At 43.7% G+C, this 19,309-nt stretch overlaps 1 protein-coding gene across 1 annotated transcript in view; it reads left to right on the forward strand.

The window, feature by feature from the left end:
* The window catches only part of zmiz1a (zinc finger, MIZ-type containing 1a), a 110,103-nt gene that overhangs the window by 75,572 nt on the left and 15,222 nt on the right, over positions 1-19,309 (forward strand). The window contains exons 4-6 of the mRNA XM_026189863.1: positions 1,951-2,061; positions 4,734-4,847; positions 8,309-8,414. Coding sequence (XP_026045648.1) covers positions 1,993-2,061; positions 4,734-4,847; positions 8,309-8,414 — 289 coding nt within the window. The 5' untranslated portion in view covers positions 1,951-1,992. The remainder of the gene's footprint in view (positions 1-1,950; positions 2,062-4,733; positions 4,848-8,308; positions 8,415-19,309) is intronic.

The following is a 19,309-nucleotide window of genomic DNA, read 5'->3' on the forward strand; positions in this document are numbered from 1 at the left end:
AGATTTCAACATTTTGCGGTAAAACATTTAGCTTCCCCTCCCAGTGATCAGATAACAGATTAGCGTGTTTCGTTTTGAAAGTACAGGAGGAGGAGTGAGGGTGTGGGGCAACTGGGAGATGTTCTGCTCCGTCTACAATGGAGCATCATCTGTTACGCAACACATTACATGGGCGTGTGCTGCTGGGTGGTCTGACAGCGCGGACGGTCGGTCAGTCAGGTGAATTGGCTTCTAGTCTCAGTTACAATGCCGCTGACTGAGCGCAGCCTGGCCAACCAGTCACATTTCCACCTCATTTTCCTTTCAGAACCTCAGGGCCCATCTTTTCATCGACTAACAAAAGAGCTGTATGTTGATGGGGAGGGGAGGGGTGTGTGTGTGTGTGTGTGTGTTGGACCTTGTGAAAGTGCAACAGAGGGAAGGAGGGAAAGATGGTTAAAATATGTAGCTATCTCCACCCCAAAGCCCCCGGCCCTCCTCTTTTCTTTCTAGTCTTGATGTGTTGGGACAGCAGGAAGGGGAGCTGGAGGAGAAACAGTTAATCAATAGCCACAAGGTCAGACGGCCAGCGCTGGGCTGAAGCGTGCCCTGTTAGCGGTCTGTGGAGCTGCCTGCTTGCTGAAGGGGGATTTGTAGCACTTGTCAGGGCTTAAAGGAGGCCTCTCTGGACCACTTGCTCCAGGTGTAGTGTATAAAAAGAGACATGCTGGTTAGCAGCAGGAGAGGGAGACATCTGCTGGACGCTGGGAGGCACAGCAGCATGGCAGAATTAGGCCACACAAAGTTAGGGGTCAAGTTTTGCACAGTCAGAGTGACTTTGTGGCTCGCACTCTACGGATTTAGCAGTTTCCTCAGGACAGTCAGCGCCCACACCGTGCAGCGCGATGAGACATTTCCCTGCCAGGCATTTCACAACATTTGCTCCAGAATTCCTTGTTACTCATGCAAGCAGTGTATTGGTGATGTTCAAGACTTTGTAAGTGCACTCTGTGTAACTCTAATCTGGTAATGCTTAAGCTCGGAGGATTAGTAATACAGTCTTATTCTTAAAGTGTTGCTTTGAAGTTTTACCTTTACGTTTAATCAAAGTGAAGCATTCAAGCTTTTGTGTTTACATGCTCTTAAGTGCGAGAGTGTGTGCGCGCGCGTGTGTAAAAGAGAGTGTGTGTGCATATTGCTGTGCTCTTTCTAAGATAGGTGCACAAGACTGAGCGCTACAGATGAAAACTCTCAGGCTGAGCACTGTGTTTCGATCGTGTTTGTTCTTTCGCTCTGTTTCTCGCAGCAGGGGATCTTGGGGGACCCTTTATCAGTGCTGAGCAGCTTTCCACCCCCACCTGTGGTTTCTCTGTTGGCCTTTTGTGTGGAGGAATGTGAAGCGGACCAATACTGATAGAGATAAACACAGAGGGATGGTGAGGGACGGGGGCTTCGCTGGCAAATCAGCACGATACCCATTAATCCAAATCTCAGCATATTTCTCTGAGATGCTCAGAAAAGTGAACGCACGGTGGCAATTGTTCATGTTGTTGCAAAGAAAAAGAGAAAAAGAAGAAACTTATCTTCTGTTTGATTTGTTTGTCCACGGCACAATGATAACTTCAGCTCTGAGGGTTGCTAACAGCTGTCTTTTCTCTTTTGCAGTGTGAGACTTTTCTCACATAGTTAGCAAAAAAGCTGCAACAGTTTCCTTTCAGTTTCATCATGTTTCCGTTTGTCATTAATGCTGCTGCTGCAGGACATCTCAGTTTCGTGCATTTGCCAAAAATATGCGCTCGAGGCTGATCAAACCCTTCAGTGAGTCAGCGCGTAAACAAGCTGGCTTCTCAGTTTGAAACATTTCTTGAGCTACTGTTTGAAATTTACAGCCTGCAAACTCTGCACGCTCTGGGGGACCTGACAGAAACCTGTTGTAACAGTTGTACTTCTCCCCATCCTCTTCTTTTACAGAGTAAAAGAGCTCTTTAATGGAGTCCCGATAGAGACGTCAAGATGAACACGTTACCATCAATGGACCGGCACATCCAGCAGACCAATGACAGGCTGCAGTGCATCAAACAGGTGTGTATGCAGAGCAGTGTGTAGAAGCCCTCTCTCCTCCTCCTTGTTTTACTCCTTTGCAGACACAGTTTTTAGAGGCAAAGACAGAAGAATGTACATTTCCTCATCCTTCCTGCATTACTTTCTCCCCTCAGCACCTTATTTGGGCATCAGTTTTTCTGGCCATTAGCTCCAGTCACACAGATCAAGTTGCACAGGGTCATAGAGCGAGAGAGAGAGGGGGAGGCAAATCTGGCAGCTAACACAGGAACAGACTTCAAAGCGACTAGCAACATAACAGCCCCCCTCCCTTCTTCTCCTGGTCCTGTGTTCCCTTACTTCACGTTCCTGACTCTTGACGTTTGCCTACCCTTGTTGTGGTTTTGCTTAAATACTTCTTTGACTGTCAGCTTTCAGGAGACTCCTCATAGACACACATATATACAGACAGACATAACCCAGGGCTACCGCCTCTGCCTGTGATTAATCGTCTACAAGAGCTCATAGACTGGTTGGCTAGCTGGCTGGCTGTGGGCATATTCATTTATGCTACGTGGGTGTGATGCTTTATATCTGAAAACATCCATATGACACCATGCCTTAGAGTGACTCAGTGAATGATGGAGCTTCTTAGCTTGTGATTTTTTGCAATTTCTCTTTACCCATTGTTGAACCTCCCACCTCCACCCCCTTATTCCCGCGTTCCCTCCTAAACTCCTGCGCACCTTTCATAATAACCTCCATCTGAACATGCTCAGATCGCCTCGGCTCTTTTGCACGACACCAAATCTTGGAAAGGCTCTGTTTTTTGAAACGTCAGCTCATTTCAAGTGAATACAATTTGAAGTAACTGACACTGCTCACGTCTAAAATCCCCCTCGCTTACTTTCCTTGGCGTCACCGATAAGCCTGTAATAGGCGGATTTAACACGTCTGGCTTAATAAACGCACTAATTGTAGTTTGTTTTATGTACTCCTCAGCTTTTGCTGTAATGGAGCTTGTCGTAAACCTGACTTCAAAGGCTCTGAGCTAGTCATTGAGCGCTGAGCTTGTGGTAGCTCTGCTAGCAGGGTGTTGTTTTGGTTTGGGGAAAGCCGCTGGCACAGAGCAAGCTGTTATGCCCTTTTCTGTGTCGTGTTTTTTTCATGCAGCCAGGTAAGCACTGAACAGCCTGAACCACTGCTGGCCTAAAAAGAGGAGTACGCCGGTCCGTCATCTCGCTGAGGACAGTCTGTCAGACGTCTGTCTCTTGGTGTGCTAAAGCCCCATCACTGCTGCAGCTGCTCTTCTCTCTCCCTCGCTTACCAGTTCTTGTCCTCATCCAACCCTAAACAACAACAAGAACAGCTCAGGCCCCATCCTCCTCCTGAAACTCAGCTGAGCTGTTTCACTCCGCTGTCCTCCCCCTCACACCAGAGTCGAGGTTGTCAGGCAGAGTTGGTGGCGAGCGCTGCGGCAGGAGGAGCTGTGAGTTCAGATCTAGACAGACAGCCCCTGCTGTGCTAGTTCTGATTCCTCTCGCGCTGGAGGTTGATACGCCTCCCATCAAGCAGCAATAATGCCAGATTATATCACTCATCTAGAGCAGGCTCTTCTCCTCCCTCTCACTGAACCTCGATGAGAGCATCTCTCACTTTCTCTCACTCTTTCTGCTTTTCTTCGTCATCAGTCAGACTCCTGTGAGAGTCTACAACTAACTCTATAATGCCTAATCTTCACATCACAAAAGATGAGTCACTCAAGGCCTCTCTTGAAGCCCATGATATCGTTGGACGCTCTCAGAGATTTTCTCAGTGGGCGGGCACCGGCTTGACACGTCGCATTTGCAACGAGGAGTCCCTTTTGTCACACATTGCCAGAAAGCTGCCCTTTCAGAAATGCTCACCTCTGCTGCCCCCTAAAGACAATAGTTCTACCTTCTTTCCAAGAGCACACAAAACATAACGCTTCAGCTCTAGATGAGAATAATAAATGCTTTCAAGTGGGCTCAATCTCGCCGAGTGAACGAGCTGCAGCTCTGCGCCATTTCAGAGCTATTAACCTCCTGAGCCGTGAAGAAAGGGAGCCCAATTTTAAAACCGCTTATTGTGTCCTGCCAGCCTCAGTAGCCTTCAGACACTGGGAAGAAAAGACTCAACTGTTTCAGGCCTCAGTGAACAAGTGAGAGAGACAGACAGAGACTCAAAGAGATTAGACAACACACCAACGGCTCGTATTGAGTCTGCACACATAGCTGCCAGGACCAAGGTTGTTTTCTTTGTGCACAGCCAAGTCAGCCAGTGGAGTAATGGTGCCTGGGCTCTGTTACACTGAGAACAGGCAGGGAATGAGGGGAAGTGAGAGAAGGAGAATTGGAGGGAAAGATTTGGTTGCTGTGTGGGTCATGGGGGTGAGGGATGGGTGTTGCCAAGAGAGATTAACAAGAAACACTGGCATCATTGTTGATATGGGTGTGATCTTCTTCCCACATTGCGGCTGAGCCCTGAGTGGGCGTATATTGGAAAGAGTCAAGGTCCTCACAGGGTTGCGGAGAAACACAAGACATTAAATCAAGGCAGTTTAAGGGGGGAGAACAAGGCTGCAAAACTACTTGGGTTCAGTGTTTTTCCAATTTGTACTTAATGCGAAAAAAATAACACTCATTATTTCCCATTGTCTCTAATAGCAGTCTCCTTTCTGTCTGTTTGCACAGCACTTACAGAACCCAGCCAACTTCCACTCAGCGGCCACAGAGCTGCTCGACTGGTGTGGAGATCCCCGGGCCTTCCAGCGACCTTTCGAGCAAAGTCTCATGGGATGTCTGACGGTACGCAAACACTAATTATGGTTTTTGTTGAGTTTTTCAGGTACTTTTTTGAACACAAGGAAAACAGTAATTAGATTTGGATAAGGATGTGTCCACCTCTGAGGCTTTTAGCCGACGTTTAGGATCGTATATACACAAGTTTCATGTAATATTCGTGTAGATATTTCAGATTGTTTTACAAAGCTGTTAATAGCACGTTGTAATTTGGATCCAGAGGTGATCTAGCTGCTTAGGCTCTTGACAGAAGTTGTCGTCAGCTGCTGCTACATTGTGCTGTGCACACACAAAACCACACACATACACAGAAGAGGTATGAAGAGGTTTGTAACTACCCAGTCACCTCTGGCTATCGCCTTTCAGTTCGCTAGCTGCTGCTCATCGATCTGGGCACAGGGCCAGAGAGCTGGCTCTCACCAGGTGTGTACAAACCTCTCACACACGTACTTACATGCGCAGCCATGTGTGCGAGCCCTTAGAGCAAAGACCTGCGTGTTTCACTTGTTTATTGCAAAGATAAGCCTTTGCAGCACTGAAAGAACGCTGTTCCCAGTCCAAGCGTTCACGTGAGCAAACAGACAAATGCTCATTAATGTGTAAATCACAATAAAAGCCTCTTAAAGGCCGATAAGGAGCTATACAATCGAGCCCCCCCACTGAGATCCCTCTCAGCATGGTGCGGTTTCCATCAGCTAAATTGTTTCGTCAGACTTGGAGCAAACTGCTGCTTATCTGGAGAATTAGAACACGCAACAAGTCTGTGCATTCTTTCAGGATTTTGTCTTTATGCCGGTTGTGTATCAGAGATCCAAAGAGAAATTTAAACATGACTGTTAATTGAACGCATGCTCCATGTGGAGGATGCGCCTGTTCCCCGGGGGCTTTAGAATCAGGAAGAGATGACGCAAATAACAAGTATTCCACTGTTAGAATGACACTTTACATGACAGGTGTAGTGTTTTTTTTGTGTTTTGTTTGTTTCTTTATATTTATGCAAAATGTGTGGGCGGTAATGTAGTGGATGCAGACATATGTATTATTTTTGTATATGATTCCACAGTTTTCTAAATTCTCCCACGTAGTTCACAAGGAGCCGTCTTTCACGAATGACTTCAACAGCAGTTAAAAATAAACTACAAAACTGATTCCTTTTCTCTTTGGCAAATAGATAAACAAGAAAGTGAGTGGCCTACTAACCCTTTCAGCACCTCTCACAGCGCTGTTTTCATATTGACAGAAATATGTGCTTGGATGCACATCCTCAGAGGGAGATTAAGCTGAAAAAGGCTTATGAGGTGAAACACTGTTAAATCCATGTTGAATCTATGCTAGCCTCTGTAACTGGCTGCCTGCCTTGTATAAACTGTAGGGCAGACTCACTCACGCAGGAAATTAAGCCATTGACAACAACACGATTTGAGCGTTTGTCAGAATAGTTTGCTTAATCCTGATGTGTCCTGAGCAGCTTCAGATGGATATAATGCAAGTTGCACTGGAAGTGTAGAATTGCATATTTTATTCTCCTGAATGGAACAATCAAATAAACCCTATTATTGACATCATTTCACCAGTTTTCTCTCTTTTTTCACCTCCCAAGCTTTTTACAGTATTGTGCACAAGTGTCGAGCCACCTCTCTTTTTTTGTTTTGCTTCCAAGGAGCCAGACTTGCTTCTAATTGTTTAAAGTGTTTTTGAGAAACTTATTTTCTTTCTTTCTTTGGACATTGGCTGCTTTTTGACTCATTTTAAGTCTACTCATTATAAATGATTATTTTAAGAGGAAGGTTTTTAGTGTGCTTACCCCTGTAACACTGGCCGATGAATCATTTAAGCATAAAAAGGAACCTAACTCACAGGATGAATCAGTGTTGTGTCTACATATAACAGGCAACTTAGCAAAGAACCAGTTTTAAGTTGTAGCTTTTGGCACCTTGTTACTAGCATCCTGTTGCAAAAACACATCATTTGTTCCCTTTTTTTGTTTAATCTATAAAAATAAAATGCCAAAGTTAACACAGCTTTGCAGGCATAAAGTATTTTTGCACCAATAAGATGATTCCCAAAAAACTGTTAGCTTAAAACCTGCCACCTAATAGATGTATTTGCTCCTTCAGTTCATCCATCTACTGTTCACTAAAGCCTCATTATAAATGGTCTCAGTGGAAGGGCGACTGTCAAGAAGCCATTCTTCAGGCTGAGATATGCCACTTTACATAAGACTGTTCTGAAATCAGTCTGATGGAGCGACAAACTCAAATTTGAAATTTTATATCAATATATATGGAGGAAACTGGGAGAGAGGTGCAGCAGTAAGCGTATACAGGCATCTGTTAAACACGGTGGAGGCTCTCTTGTGGCTTTGCGCTGCATTTCACCCAGTGGTGTTTGGGTTCTTGTTAAAATGATGGAAAAGTCTGATTTTGATTTACCATGCATTACCATTTGGAGATCCTCTGATTGCAGCAAAGATCCTCATCTTTCAGCATGGCAATAATCCTAAACACACTGGCAGAGCAGTAAAAGCATAACTGGATAGAAACGTGCAAACTATTCCAATTTTGTGTTTTAATAGTAGATGGATTAGAAAAACTTAGACATATTTACCCGCTAACTGAAGCTTGAATCGACAGAAAAATACCCCAATACCTATTATTTCAGGTGCTTTCAGAGCAGACAGTTCTGCAGACTATCCAGAGGTTAGTCTGGACATCCCCTGGAACTGCATACCTTCCTGTTTTCATTTGAGCCATTCATAGAACATCTGGGGCAATGTAATATCTGGCCAGCAGCTGGTAATGCACCATCACCTTGTGATCTTTTTATTTATTGTTTGATTTTTTTAGTTGGGTGGTGGATGCCTGGTAGCGAGTACAGGGGAACTCCTAGTGAATGTGTGTTTATATTGGGCTCTGCGCAGTCAGAATTACATAGTATTTCCTCTGTTGCATATAGATTCAACAAAGCCTGCACTTTTCAGTATGATCTCATAAAAAAGAAAAAGTTACTAGCACTATGAAAAAGTCCCACATTCTCCTCATCTGGTTGGACATCTGACTCACGCTCCGGCTGGCTGGGTGTCGCGCTCTGGCCAGTTCACTTCCTGGTCAGTGCAGACTTGTTTCAGGTGACCCTTCATAAGCTCTGCTCCTTCTGCAGAGTGACTGTGGTTTGGCACTCTCGCCTCTCTTGGAGGAGGATAAAGTCATCAAACTCGTCCCAACTCTGGATCATTGGAGCGAGCCAGACTGCAGACTCCACATTAATCTTACTATCTGTCTTTTCGTGTGTGTATTTGTGTGTGAGCGTTCACTCTTTCTGAAGAGAAATGAAGTTTATTTACAAAAGTGGCTCAAAATATGAGCACAGTTAATAAATTCAGCAGTCGAGAATATTTAGAAATTCAACTTGGGGACTTTTGATAGATAGACAGCAGCTATACTCACAATCCGCTGCTCTTTCTCCAGGTGGTGAGTCGCGTTGCTGCTCAGCAGGGGTTTGACTTGGACCTGGGCTACAGGCTGCTGGCTGTATGTGCTGCCAACAGGGACAAATTCACTCCTAAATCTGCAGGTAAGACCCATCACTTAAAAACAACAACTTTTCTTTATATACAAAACAAGTCACATATCATAAAATCACATCTTAAAGTCTTATGCTAACAGACAGTTTAGCTTATTAATTAAATAACTGTATAGTTTCAATAAATAAAAAGAAAATAAATGTCTGTTAAAGTCACCATGAATCTGTGGTTGGTTGATTTCTACCAGCAACCACAAACATCACACAAAAAGTCCATGGAGCATTATAATGTGAAGTTATTTTTAGTTCCCATTAAACATTGATGTGCTATTGAGATGAGCCGTCTGAGAGGTAGCCTGAGAAAAAGAGTCCACTCAACAGTGTTTCCGCACTGCGTGCGTGCAGCCTACACGCACATACACATGAAGCCAAAAGAGAAAGAGTGAGCAGTAATGCTATCCTCAGACATTTATCTATCAAATCCAATTTCCCCCGATCCATACCTCCCCTCCCCGCCTCTCCGCCTCCCACAGTCCTGCAGGAGCTGCCTGTTCTTGTACATTTGTCAAAGTGAAACATGCAGAGGCGGGAGAGAGAGGAGAGAGAGAGAAAGAGATGGATGGCTGGAGAGGTGTCGCTGATGTGTGCTGGACCACTCGCTCTGCCTGACAGAAACCTGACAAAGCTGTTGTCAGCCAGTCAGAGCACAGATAAACCTTTATTCGGCGGTTGCATGAGTAGGAATAATAAGAGTCAAATATTTTGTCTGGTTTCTTTGTTTTTCTGACAAGTTAAACGTGTGTCATTTGTCGGAAAACAGGAACTGCAGTTATGTCAGTAACGGTTTTGAAATCTTATCCCATAATTCCTCATACAGGCTACAGTTAAATGTGTTGCAGTTAAATGTACAGAAGGGAGTTTCTGCTTTGTTTTGTTTTTTTGTCCAAAGTGTCCGTGATATGAACATTTGCTAAGGGTGAATATCAGCTTTCAGTTGTGGCGGGAAGCATCTTGTTGGGGGGAACTTAAGTGGTCAGACAGACGTCATTGTACATTATTGATTGTTGTGTTTCTCTCTCTCTCTGTCTCTCTCTGTGTTCCTGCGTTGGGATAATATGATTGTTGTCCAGGCCATGGCACGGACTGGCTGGCAGGCTGCCTGGCTGGGCTGGGCTGGGCCCGACTGACAGTCAGAATCATCTTCAGGCCTGCTGATGGTTCTGGGATCTAATAGAAGACAGCACGAGGGTTTCAGGAAGAGCTGTTTATGTACAGGAGACAAATGGGTACTATAGTGTAATTATGCGAGGTTGGGGGAGGGATGTGAGATATGATGCAGCCAGCCATTAAACAGGGCAGACAGGCTGCTGGGGTGGGAAGCAGATATGACTCAGGGCAGATCTTACTCACTGAGCGTCCGTCTTAGCTCCCTTACAAGGACGTCTGTCTGAGAAGCCAGACAAGGGGATGACAGCGGAGACAAGATGTGTGCATGAAATCAAAGATACATCCATGCGCTCAGAAAGAGATGTAGAGAAGTGTCGGCTGTCTGTGTGGTCGTTTGTGTCTTTTCACCTGCCTTGCGCGCGCGTGTGTATGTACGTGCATTTATGCATGCGTGTGTGTCTAATTGTGCAGCTCCTGCACAATGTTCTTGGAGTCTGCATGGCGACAGAAGCCTGTGAATCTGATACCTGAGAGCCCAGACAAGGGCCAAGGAGTCTGGGATGCTATCTGTAGGCTCCTCAGGGATGGAGGCAGACTGCAGATCAATCACACTGACACTTTCTTTGAAAGCATCAGTCAAATAAGAAATTGATGAAACAATTATCCCTACCCTCCATTAGAGCAGTTCAACAAAAACATTTAAAATGATATTTGTGTGGGTTTTTTTTAAAAACTGCAGCCACAAATGACTGTAGAATGAATGCAAATAAATGCTGAGTGAACATATTAGAAACTAATCACTAAACTTTTAGGTTTCCAAGAAGGCTGACTTTGCATTTTAATATTTACATCAACTCTTTTGTGTGTCTCAATTAAGTGTCTTGCAAGTAATTGAACCCATGAACAAAGTACAAAGGCATAGTTGCACAGTATGAAAGTATAAATTGCTGACTGTGAGATCTGTCGAGTGAAGTAGAAAGATTTTCAGCAACAGCAGGCAGCTGACGATGAGCTGTCTGGAGATTGTGACCCTGCAGTGAAGCCTGGGGGATTAGTATGTTGCTCTAATCTGGAATCAGCCAGAGAAGAGACCTATCTGCTGTTAGGCAACGTAGCATTAGCACTGTTAACTCTCAGAACCAGCAAAGATACACAGCATTACTGCTGTTAGCATAGTAGGATTGTTAGCATTGATGTTTTGCTCCATGTTTATTTTTTATTTTTTGGAGTAGGCATGCTATAAGCTCAGGTTTATAGAAAAATAAACTTAAGTAAATCTGTGTTTATGTTTTACACCCAATAATCTGTAGTCTAGCACAAATACGCTTACACCTCAGAGGTTCATTAGATGATAGAGGCGCACTTTCCGCCTTACAAATGCACAAAACACAACACATAGGAAATTAGATTAATCACAAAATCTGTCGAAGCTTTTTCTGCTGCCTTTTTCAGTGAATCTGCTACTCTAAATATAAACTCATAAAGAGTTAGTTATCTTCCTTTTATGAAGGAAAAGCTTCACAAATTGTCACCAAGATCAGCTTTAGTTGTCTGCAGTTATCAGCTTGTCACCTCATCTCCTTGAAAATATCTCCTCCTGTTGTTTGTACTCGGATTACATCTGAAGTGTGACTTGGATTGTTTTGAATGTGTATATGTTTCCAGCGTGACTCGACATGCCCTGGATTAGAGGCGGCTCCTCCCTGGAATGGTAGCTTTTTTAGCTTTAATGTTTAAGATACACACAGGTTGCTGCTTGTTTTCCCTTTGTCTAACTCAAAGACGTAATAGTTATTTAGACTGGAATCTCGAGTGATATTGTAATTTACACAGAAGGTTAAAGTCCCTATCCAAACAATGATTCGAACTGTAAAACCTTATCTGCATACATTAAAATTACATATTTAACATTTTTTCCAGGCCTTAACATGGCATAGACTTAACTCTAGTTTTCGTGTAATGCTATAAATATATATATGATTTTGCAAACTAGTCCCCACCCCCTCCTTCAGCAGCTTTCCTGTAGCCTGCTCTCCTGTACTAGCAAGTCTCACTTACAATACTGGTTCCCAGTGCTGAAGTTTTAAGCAGTAGGTTTTTTCCTCCTGCTTAGTTTGTGAAAGGAGAAGTCAGTAAAACAGAAAAGGTGCTTTTCCAGTCAGCGGAGGGGAAAACGCAAAAACAAGAACCACCGTTGCCAGGAGAACACGGGACAATGGCTAGGTGCTCAAGGTTAGAACTAAACAAAGCTTTCATCTCAACCAGAGAATTTAGATGGATGTGCACTTGTTGGAAAGCTGTGCATAAAAAGTCATAAACTCAAGTACATCATGTTCACATGACCTGTGTCTCCTCTCCTTTCTCTCCTCTCTGTTTGTCTGTTTCACAGAGATACACTTGCACAGTCTCACAAAAGTTTGTAAAATAATAAGTTATTATTTAAAAATAGTTTCCTGAATAAGTTTGGACATTAAAACTACTGGGTTAGAGCTATGGTCTAAAACTGTGAGGTTGGGTTTAGAAAAAGATTAAAGATTGCCTTGGATTAAAATACAACGTTTTAAAGCTATGGTCACTTGGTTGCCATGGTGACGCATACCTGCTTTGTCTGGATTAATTAAATGCATGCTAAAGAGATATGCTTCTTATTAAGCTTCTTACTTACAAAGTTGTACCTGACACATAGATTTTTTTCATTTTTTTGCTTGAGCCCAACAATTGTATAGGTGGGTAGAGATTACTGGCTGATATTAATCTGTCTGTGTCTGCACTTATAACAGCAGATAAATGAAAATTTATATACAAAGACGAGGTGGGAGAAACACCCTTCAACCATGTTACGAGTGTTGACGTTGCATTGTTTGCCCACCAGAGGGCGCTTTGAATCTTCCACGACACATGTTAGCAATGCCATAAATACAACCACGAGCGTAAACAAGTAAATAAGTAACTACGCATAGCAAATGTTAATGAAATCTGTTTATGTTTAATGTGTCTGAAAGAAAAAAAAATATCAGCTAATATATCAAACTATCGGTTAGTTTAAAAATCACCAAATATCAGTATCGGTTTTAAAAGTCCTATATCTGTTGGGCTTTAATGAATATGTCCGCATAGCAGAGCATAAACTAACTACTAACTGCATTATCATTGGTGTAGTGGGCGATTTTAGATCTACACAAGTGATCAGTGTGTTGCACTGTGTTTTGCATGTTAGGGTAGTTTCCCTGATTCAGCTGGTTAAGAACGAGTATTTGAGAAAAAAAGAGGAAACGATGATGAGAAGGCTTTGTTGGAGGTGGCTGGTGGAGTCCCTTCCACCCACTCGCATCTGACATTTATGAAATTTATTGGCAAAGCTGGTGTTTCTCTGTCAGTCAGCGGAGCACGCTCAGAGCTCAGATCAGGAAAACAGCCGCTCTGCTGTGTCAACAGTGACAGAAAACTTCCAGGGTGTGGCTGTAACTCACCCCCATGTCCTGTGAAAACACACACTTCACTAGCCAGTAAACTCCCTCACTTTAACAAGAACTGCAAGAGAATGAGTCCTCCTATTAGCCTCTGTGTAGGCACACTGTGTGAGCGCCTGTGCGTAGACACAAACCCTTGTCTTTCTTCTCTTAGCCTACAACAATCTGACATGTCTTCCACTTATCTGCTTCAATTTACTTTCACCTGATTGATTTTCTCGGCCTGTCTTTCTTTCCATCTTTGAGTCGTGCATGTGTATGTACAACTAGAGGAAAGTGTAGGCATCCTTTGTTACTGACCCAATCAACCTTACAGACTTTTATATTTAATTACTGCTGAGTAAGTGCAGGGCTCTGAATTATTAACAGGAAACTGGGTTTATTTTTAGCAGACGGGCCTCTCTTCTGACACTCTCCAGTGGTTCATTTTAGATGATGCAACCCCCAAAACTACCTTCAGAACTTTACTATTAATTTTATAGAAATAAAACTCACGGGGAAACACTTATTATGGAAGCTGCATTTGCTGCCTCTGGCTGATTGGGCCCTCTATCACACACTCCTTAATTGGTTTGGTTTATACAGTTACAAGCGAATTCATTTTAGTAATATCCCAGCTGACAGGACAGTGCAGTTGTACTCAACACACTCACACACACACACACACACAGAAGACTTTGTTCTTGTCAAAACCGGATGAGCAAATGATTTAAATCCTCCTTTTGTTCAGGGTTGACTGATCTGGCACCCACATCTCAGGACCTCAGCCAACACCCCCACCATCATCTCCCCCCCAGGGGCTTTCGACACACCCTTTTAAAGTTATATTTCTGGCCAACAATGCCTCTGTTGTGTCTGTGCGTTTCGATTATGCGTGGGACATTTGTGAAACTGTTAATGACTGCGTACGCTGCACAAAAACCACACAAAAGAAAAACTTCTCTCAGCTGTCACGAGGCCCGTGGGCTTTTCCCTCTTCTTTATTTGACTGTGCGGCCCCATCTTAGCATTTAGGTAAGGGCAGCGAGAACAACATCGGGTTAGGTCTTTCCTGTTCATTATTAAGAGGTGGGCGCGCAAAGACAATGAACTCAGATTCACCCTTGTGTGCCTCGCATTTTTATTCATCTACTTCAGATATTCTGCTAATCTCTGGTGTGTCTTCTTAGCTGGATGTGCAAAGTGGCCGCTGTCAGATTTTATTGTCCTGCGGACAGGAGTCCCCCTCTCTGATAAGCCCGATAACTTACTTCTTGTCTGTCTTTGAAAAGATTGATCTTTTTTCTTCTCCCACTTCCTTCCTCGTGTGTAGGCTTCCAGCCAGCGTTTTAAGCTCCACCCATTTATGCAAGTTTGCAATCTGAGCTTGCAGGGTTTTTCTGTTTTGTTTTTTTTCTTCTGGTTTTCTTTGCCCTTCCTGACAAATGGCAGTCACATTGCTGGATCATGCATGTGTGTGTTCCACAGTGAACTGTGTAACAGCTTAGAGAGACAGAGCAATGGAGAGCTAGAGCCTACACATCAATAACGGCACCTTACAACTGAGGTGAGAAGCGCTGCAAATATCTTGCCGTCTCTATCGCTAGTCCTGTTTGTCTGCGTCGCCTCGCTGTCTTTATCTCTTCCTCTCATCCTCCCTCCTCCACTGCTCCCTCTTGTCTATCCACCCCCCCGCCTCCTCCTCCTCTCTGCTGTCTCAAGAGTGTGTTGGAGCCGGTAGCAGGTACAGCAGGAGCCCATTAGTGCAGAGCCCTGCTCTGATTGGATAAGCTGGAGAAACTGGGAGACTGCCTCTGAATAATTGATGTGCATTGTGCAGACGCTGGACAAGGGAAAAAGACAGATCAGAGAGCAAGGAAGGAGAAAGAAAGCGAAAAGAGAGCGAGAGGGAGAGAAGGGAGAAAGACAGGAGAGGACAGAGGAAGTAAGAAAAGAGTGAGCAGAGTGAGAGATCTGTGCAGAGAGTGAGAGTGATAAGGCACAGGCACAGGAGGCTTGGAAGCAGCAAAAAGCTTTGAGAGTTGCCACTGGCCTCTGCAGAAACAGGAGCATTTGTGACACTTGAGTCTTTTCTCTGCGCTATGAAGGGAATGAGATGAGATGTGCAGGGACTTTGCCCGGCTCTGGGTAAGTGTCAGAGAGAGAGTGTGTGTGTCTGTGTGTGTCTGTGTGTGTGTGCGCTCCCCCCTCCACGTGCCTCTCTAGCACAGAACTATTTGGCGTATTAAGCGAGTGTGTTTGTATGCATAGCGGATGATCAGGGGGTTAGCAGAGGCCAGTTGAGCAACTGCTTTTGATCTATGATTGATACAAGAAGAAAAAGCAACAATTAGCTGCAGTGTTTCTTTAAAGTATGTTATTTTAGTACATTTAAAATAGGAATAATCATTTCAGCTGTGCCTTGACATTTGTGCATTTCAGGCTTAATAATACGGGCTTCTAGCTTTGTAGTAGTGTAACACACCGGTCGCTCGCACCAGAGAGGATCAGAAGAGATCAGCTGACCACAGGTTGACCTACATGCTGTTCTGTCATAGGGGTTACACTGACTGCCTGTTTCGTGTGTGCAAACACACACTTCGCAGTGCATTACACTTAGGTTGTTTTAAGTTTTATCTTGAGTTAGGATTTAGGGTTGTCAGTTTAACATTACAATTATAGAAATGCTACAATGCTACACTATGATTGTATGAGCCCTGGTGGCTATGCAGCATCGTACAGCTAGTAAAATCCTTCAGATTTATGAAATGTAAGAGAGGTCGTGCTCATGTTGGTGTTAGGAGTACGTGCGTCAGTGTCCCTCTTTCAGTCAGGAAAAGATGACCCACTTTTCCATTGTGGATTCTTTTTTTAAGTTGTTGACCTGTGCTTGGAGCCAGAGCCTGTCTGCTTGTCCACTCATTAGGAGAGAAGAAGAGAGAGGAGGAAGGAGGGGGTGTAGAGTGTAGTCATGGAAGGACAATGCAGTTGGATGAGTGCACAGAAAGGCCTGGTTTAGTTTTTCTTTTTTTCTTTCAGTCTTTCAGTGATGCTGAAAAGTGTTTAATGTCCGCCGTGTTGTCAGCTGTGCGTCTTTTAAAGGGTAACAGAATTTGAATGAGCAAAGGGCAGCCAGGCAATAAAAACACGAGGGCGCTGCAGGGGATTCAATCAGTGTTTAATCTAACCTTAAAACTGACAAGTTAATTAGCAAATGGCTCTTGTAAACAATATCGTAACCATTCACTGACCGGCGGTTAAAAAAAAAGAAAGAAATATACATATTTATATTATGGCACAATATGACTTCCAGCTAGCGGTAGTGGCGCTGCAGCACTTCCTGTTAGCCTGAGCAGGGTGTAAACCACTGAAACCGTCTGCATCCTCAACCTCGCAGCCACATGCAGCCGCTCTCCCCCATAGCCTTCCTCCTTTCTCTCTGACTCCAGCGCTTTGTTTGTATCACTTACTCCACACACTTTGGTGAACCCCAGTGAGTGCACTCTGAGTACTTCCCATCAGGCTGTTTAGTGACTCATTCCTGACATTTGAACTGGATGTGTTTGTGTGTGTGTGTGTGTGTGTGTGTGTGTGTGTGTGTGTGTGTGTGTGTGTGTGGGTGTGTGTGGCCTACTTTGTTTTTGCAGTTTGTTTTGCCTTTTTTTTTTTCTTTTCTGTGAATCATTACCATGCCTTACATGTGTCACTCCACCCACCACGAGCAAGTGTGGCCCGAGCGAAACAGCGTTCGATTTATGACTGGAGAATCTGAGCAAGGGATTTCTGGCAGGACAAGCCGATGCCGGGTATTGATGTGATCAGTGGGGGAGGAGCAATAGGGCAGGACAGCAGGAAGTGTTTCAGGAAACAGTGAAATTCTCCATTCTTGGCGTTGACTTCCCCCATCTAGTCGAGGTGTGCTGATGGCCTCTCATGGCCGCTCCTCGTGAAATCGCTGTTTACTGATTCATGTGCAAAAAACAAAAAACCCAGCTTCCGTAGCTGGAATTTCATCACTTTTTAATCATTGTCTTAGATTATGAAAGAGCAGCCGCGGGAAATCTCAGAATTTCTGATTGTGTTTTTCACCCTAATGATTTCATTGAAGCAACAACAGTGTGAGATGAAAGACTCATTGTGGAAGTTGAGACAAGTAGCGTGTCTAGTTATAATTAAGCATGTGATATTTGCTCGTTCCCTCCAGTGGTGGCGAGCTGCACGTGGCTGATAAGAGCAGTTCATTCACAGCTTGCTCCTCTCTGATGTTCTTTCGAGCTATTCGAGGTGCTTTACTGTTTAAGCACATCTTCCCTGACGCCAAGAGACCGAATGTGTTTGTTTGCTCACCAGCACAGACCGCAGATTTCATATTTACTTTAGCTGCTTTTCTGTCCTTGTATGCGAGCATGCTTGTTTCCAGATTCCTTTGAGTGCAACAGTGCATTTTGTTTTATTGTGGATTGTGGCTGTGTGATCACGGACGGATGCTGGTGACATCCCGCCCCCCACGGCTGAGAAGTTTATGGAGGACATGCTCTGTTGCATCTGATGCAAGTCACCTGATTTTCATACTCCCAGTTATAGCAAATGTACCCAAAGCAAGCATGAAGATTTCCCCGCACGAAAGATTTAAGGGAAGCAAAACGAGTCCGCAACTATTTAAGTTGCATGTCCCTGTAAACCAACTATTTTAAGGTTTTGGACTTTTGGTTGGTTAAACAAGCAGTAAATAATCTGTAGATTAACCAAAACGTATATTTTGATTTTACTGAACGAGCATTTTAGGATGCATATGTGTTATATACAAAGGATTGGCTTGGCTTTTGTAGTTTAATATATTATATATGGCACACATAATGAAAATATCTATTGCATCAGAGCGACCATTTAAATCTGCAATAAATACTATGGCAGGAAATGTGAATCTTTGCAGGGAGTCTCAGTCAAGCTCAGCTTACCTGCAAATGGATACATTAAAAACATAATAAAGAGTGTTTTTGGTGGCAGCACGGAGATCCTCCAGCACTTTCAACCTTCTGCTCAGATCTAGCCGTCATACTGCATTATGTTTGGTGTTTATTCTGATTCTCATAACTCTGCCACATTTAAAAATGTGTAATTTGAACCCCACAGAAACCAGCACCTGCAGGAGATGTCAGAGTGATTCAGGTAGAGCTACCCTCCCTTTTGGGCTGCAGCATCTCTTTTGGCTTGTGACCCACACACACACATCCAGGGGAGGAGGGGATCTGCCTACTCCCTCCATCTCCACCTGTCCTCTTGTCTAGCATCCTTCCATCCATCCTCCACCCCCCCCTCTGTCCTCATATCTGGTGTACAGCCAGAGGTTGAGGATGGAAGTCTTCCCGATAAGGAAGTCGCTTTGCTTTTCAGTTCAAATTAACAAAAAGCAATAATCAAGTCTTTTTGAAAAATCCAAACAAAACGAGGCACTTTCAAGCTAGAAGATCTGGAACACTGTGATTCGTGTGAACGTTAAACTAAAGGCTTGGTTTTGGTCGACTGTGATTTTTTGACATAGAGCTTTCTCTCTGCAGGGCATGTTTGAGTTGTTCTGCCTCCAAGCTGTTGAGACTAAAGCCCATTTGATATGCTCTTCTCTTGGAAGAAGTTGGCTTAACAGAGAGGGGGCAGGAAGGGGGATATCATTGACTGCTTAAATGGCTTCCATTACACTTCGGCAAAAAGCATGATTTTTTTTTTCCACAGGATTTTATATCCCCTCCATATTTGTATTTTGCATAATATTTTGTACCCACACAGCATAATTCTACCTGCCAGTGTTTTACAGACCTCTGCTTTTGATATCTATTATAAATTGCTTCTTTTTTTTCTTTTTTATCATCCCACACATTGTCTCAGAAGGCTTCTTTGTCTAGTGCCGCAGTGTTCATGCTCAGAAAGTGTAATTTTTCATGTAGTATTTTCTTTTTGTGTGTGTGTGTTTTGTTATCAACAAAAACTACAGTAGAGCTGCATGTTCGGTGTTACATGTCTCTATCAAAGCGTGCCGCGACTTGTGACAGAGGCTTTTTTTCTTTTTTTGTGTGGTAATTTTAGGATCAGGCTTGATGTGAGAGTGTACAGTATGAGGGATGTGCATTCCTGCTGAAGATTAAACTGATTAAATCCTCCACAATTAGGACAATGCTTTTGCTGAATGTGGCTCAAACGTGTTTGAGCTTTTGTGCAAACCAACCTCATTAAGCTATTTAACCGAGTTTATACTTTGCAGTTGCTTCTTCTGTCAGAATCGTACAAAGAGGAGTATGAGCAGCAAGAAATCTCTACCTGTTTCTACTTCATAAA

Source organism: Astatotilapia calliptera, chromosome 13 (assembly GCF_900246225.1).
Source record: "Astatotilapia calliptera chromosome 13, fAstCal1.2, whole genome shotgun sequence".
In the NCBI taxonomy this organism is placed as follows: Eukaryota; Metazoa; Chordata; class Actinopteri; order Cichliformes; family Cichlidae; genus Astatotilapia; species Astatotilapia calliptera.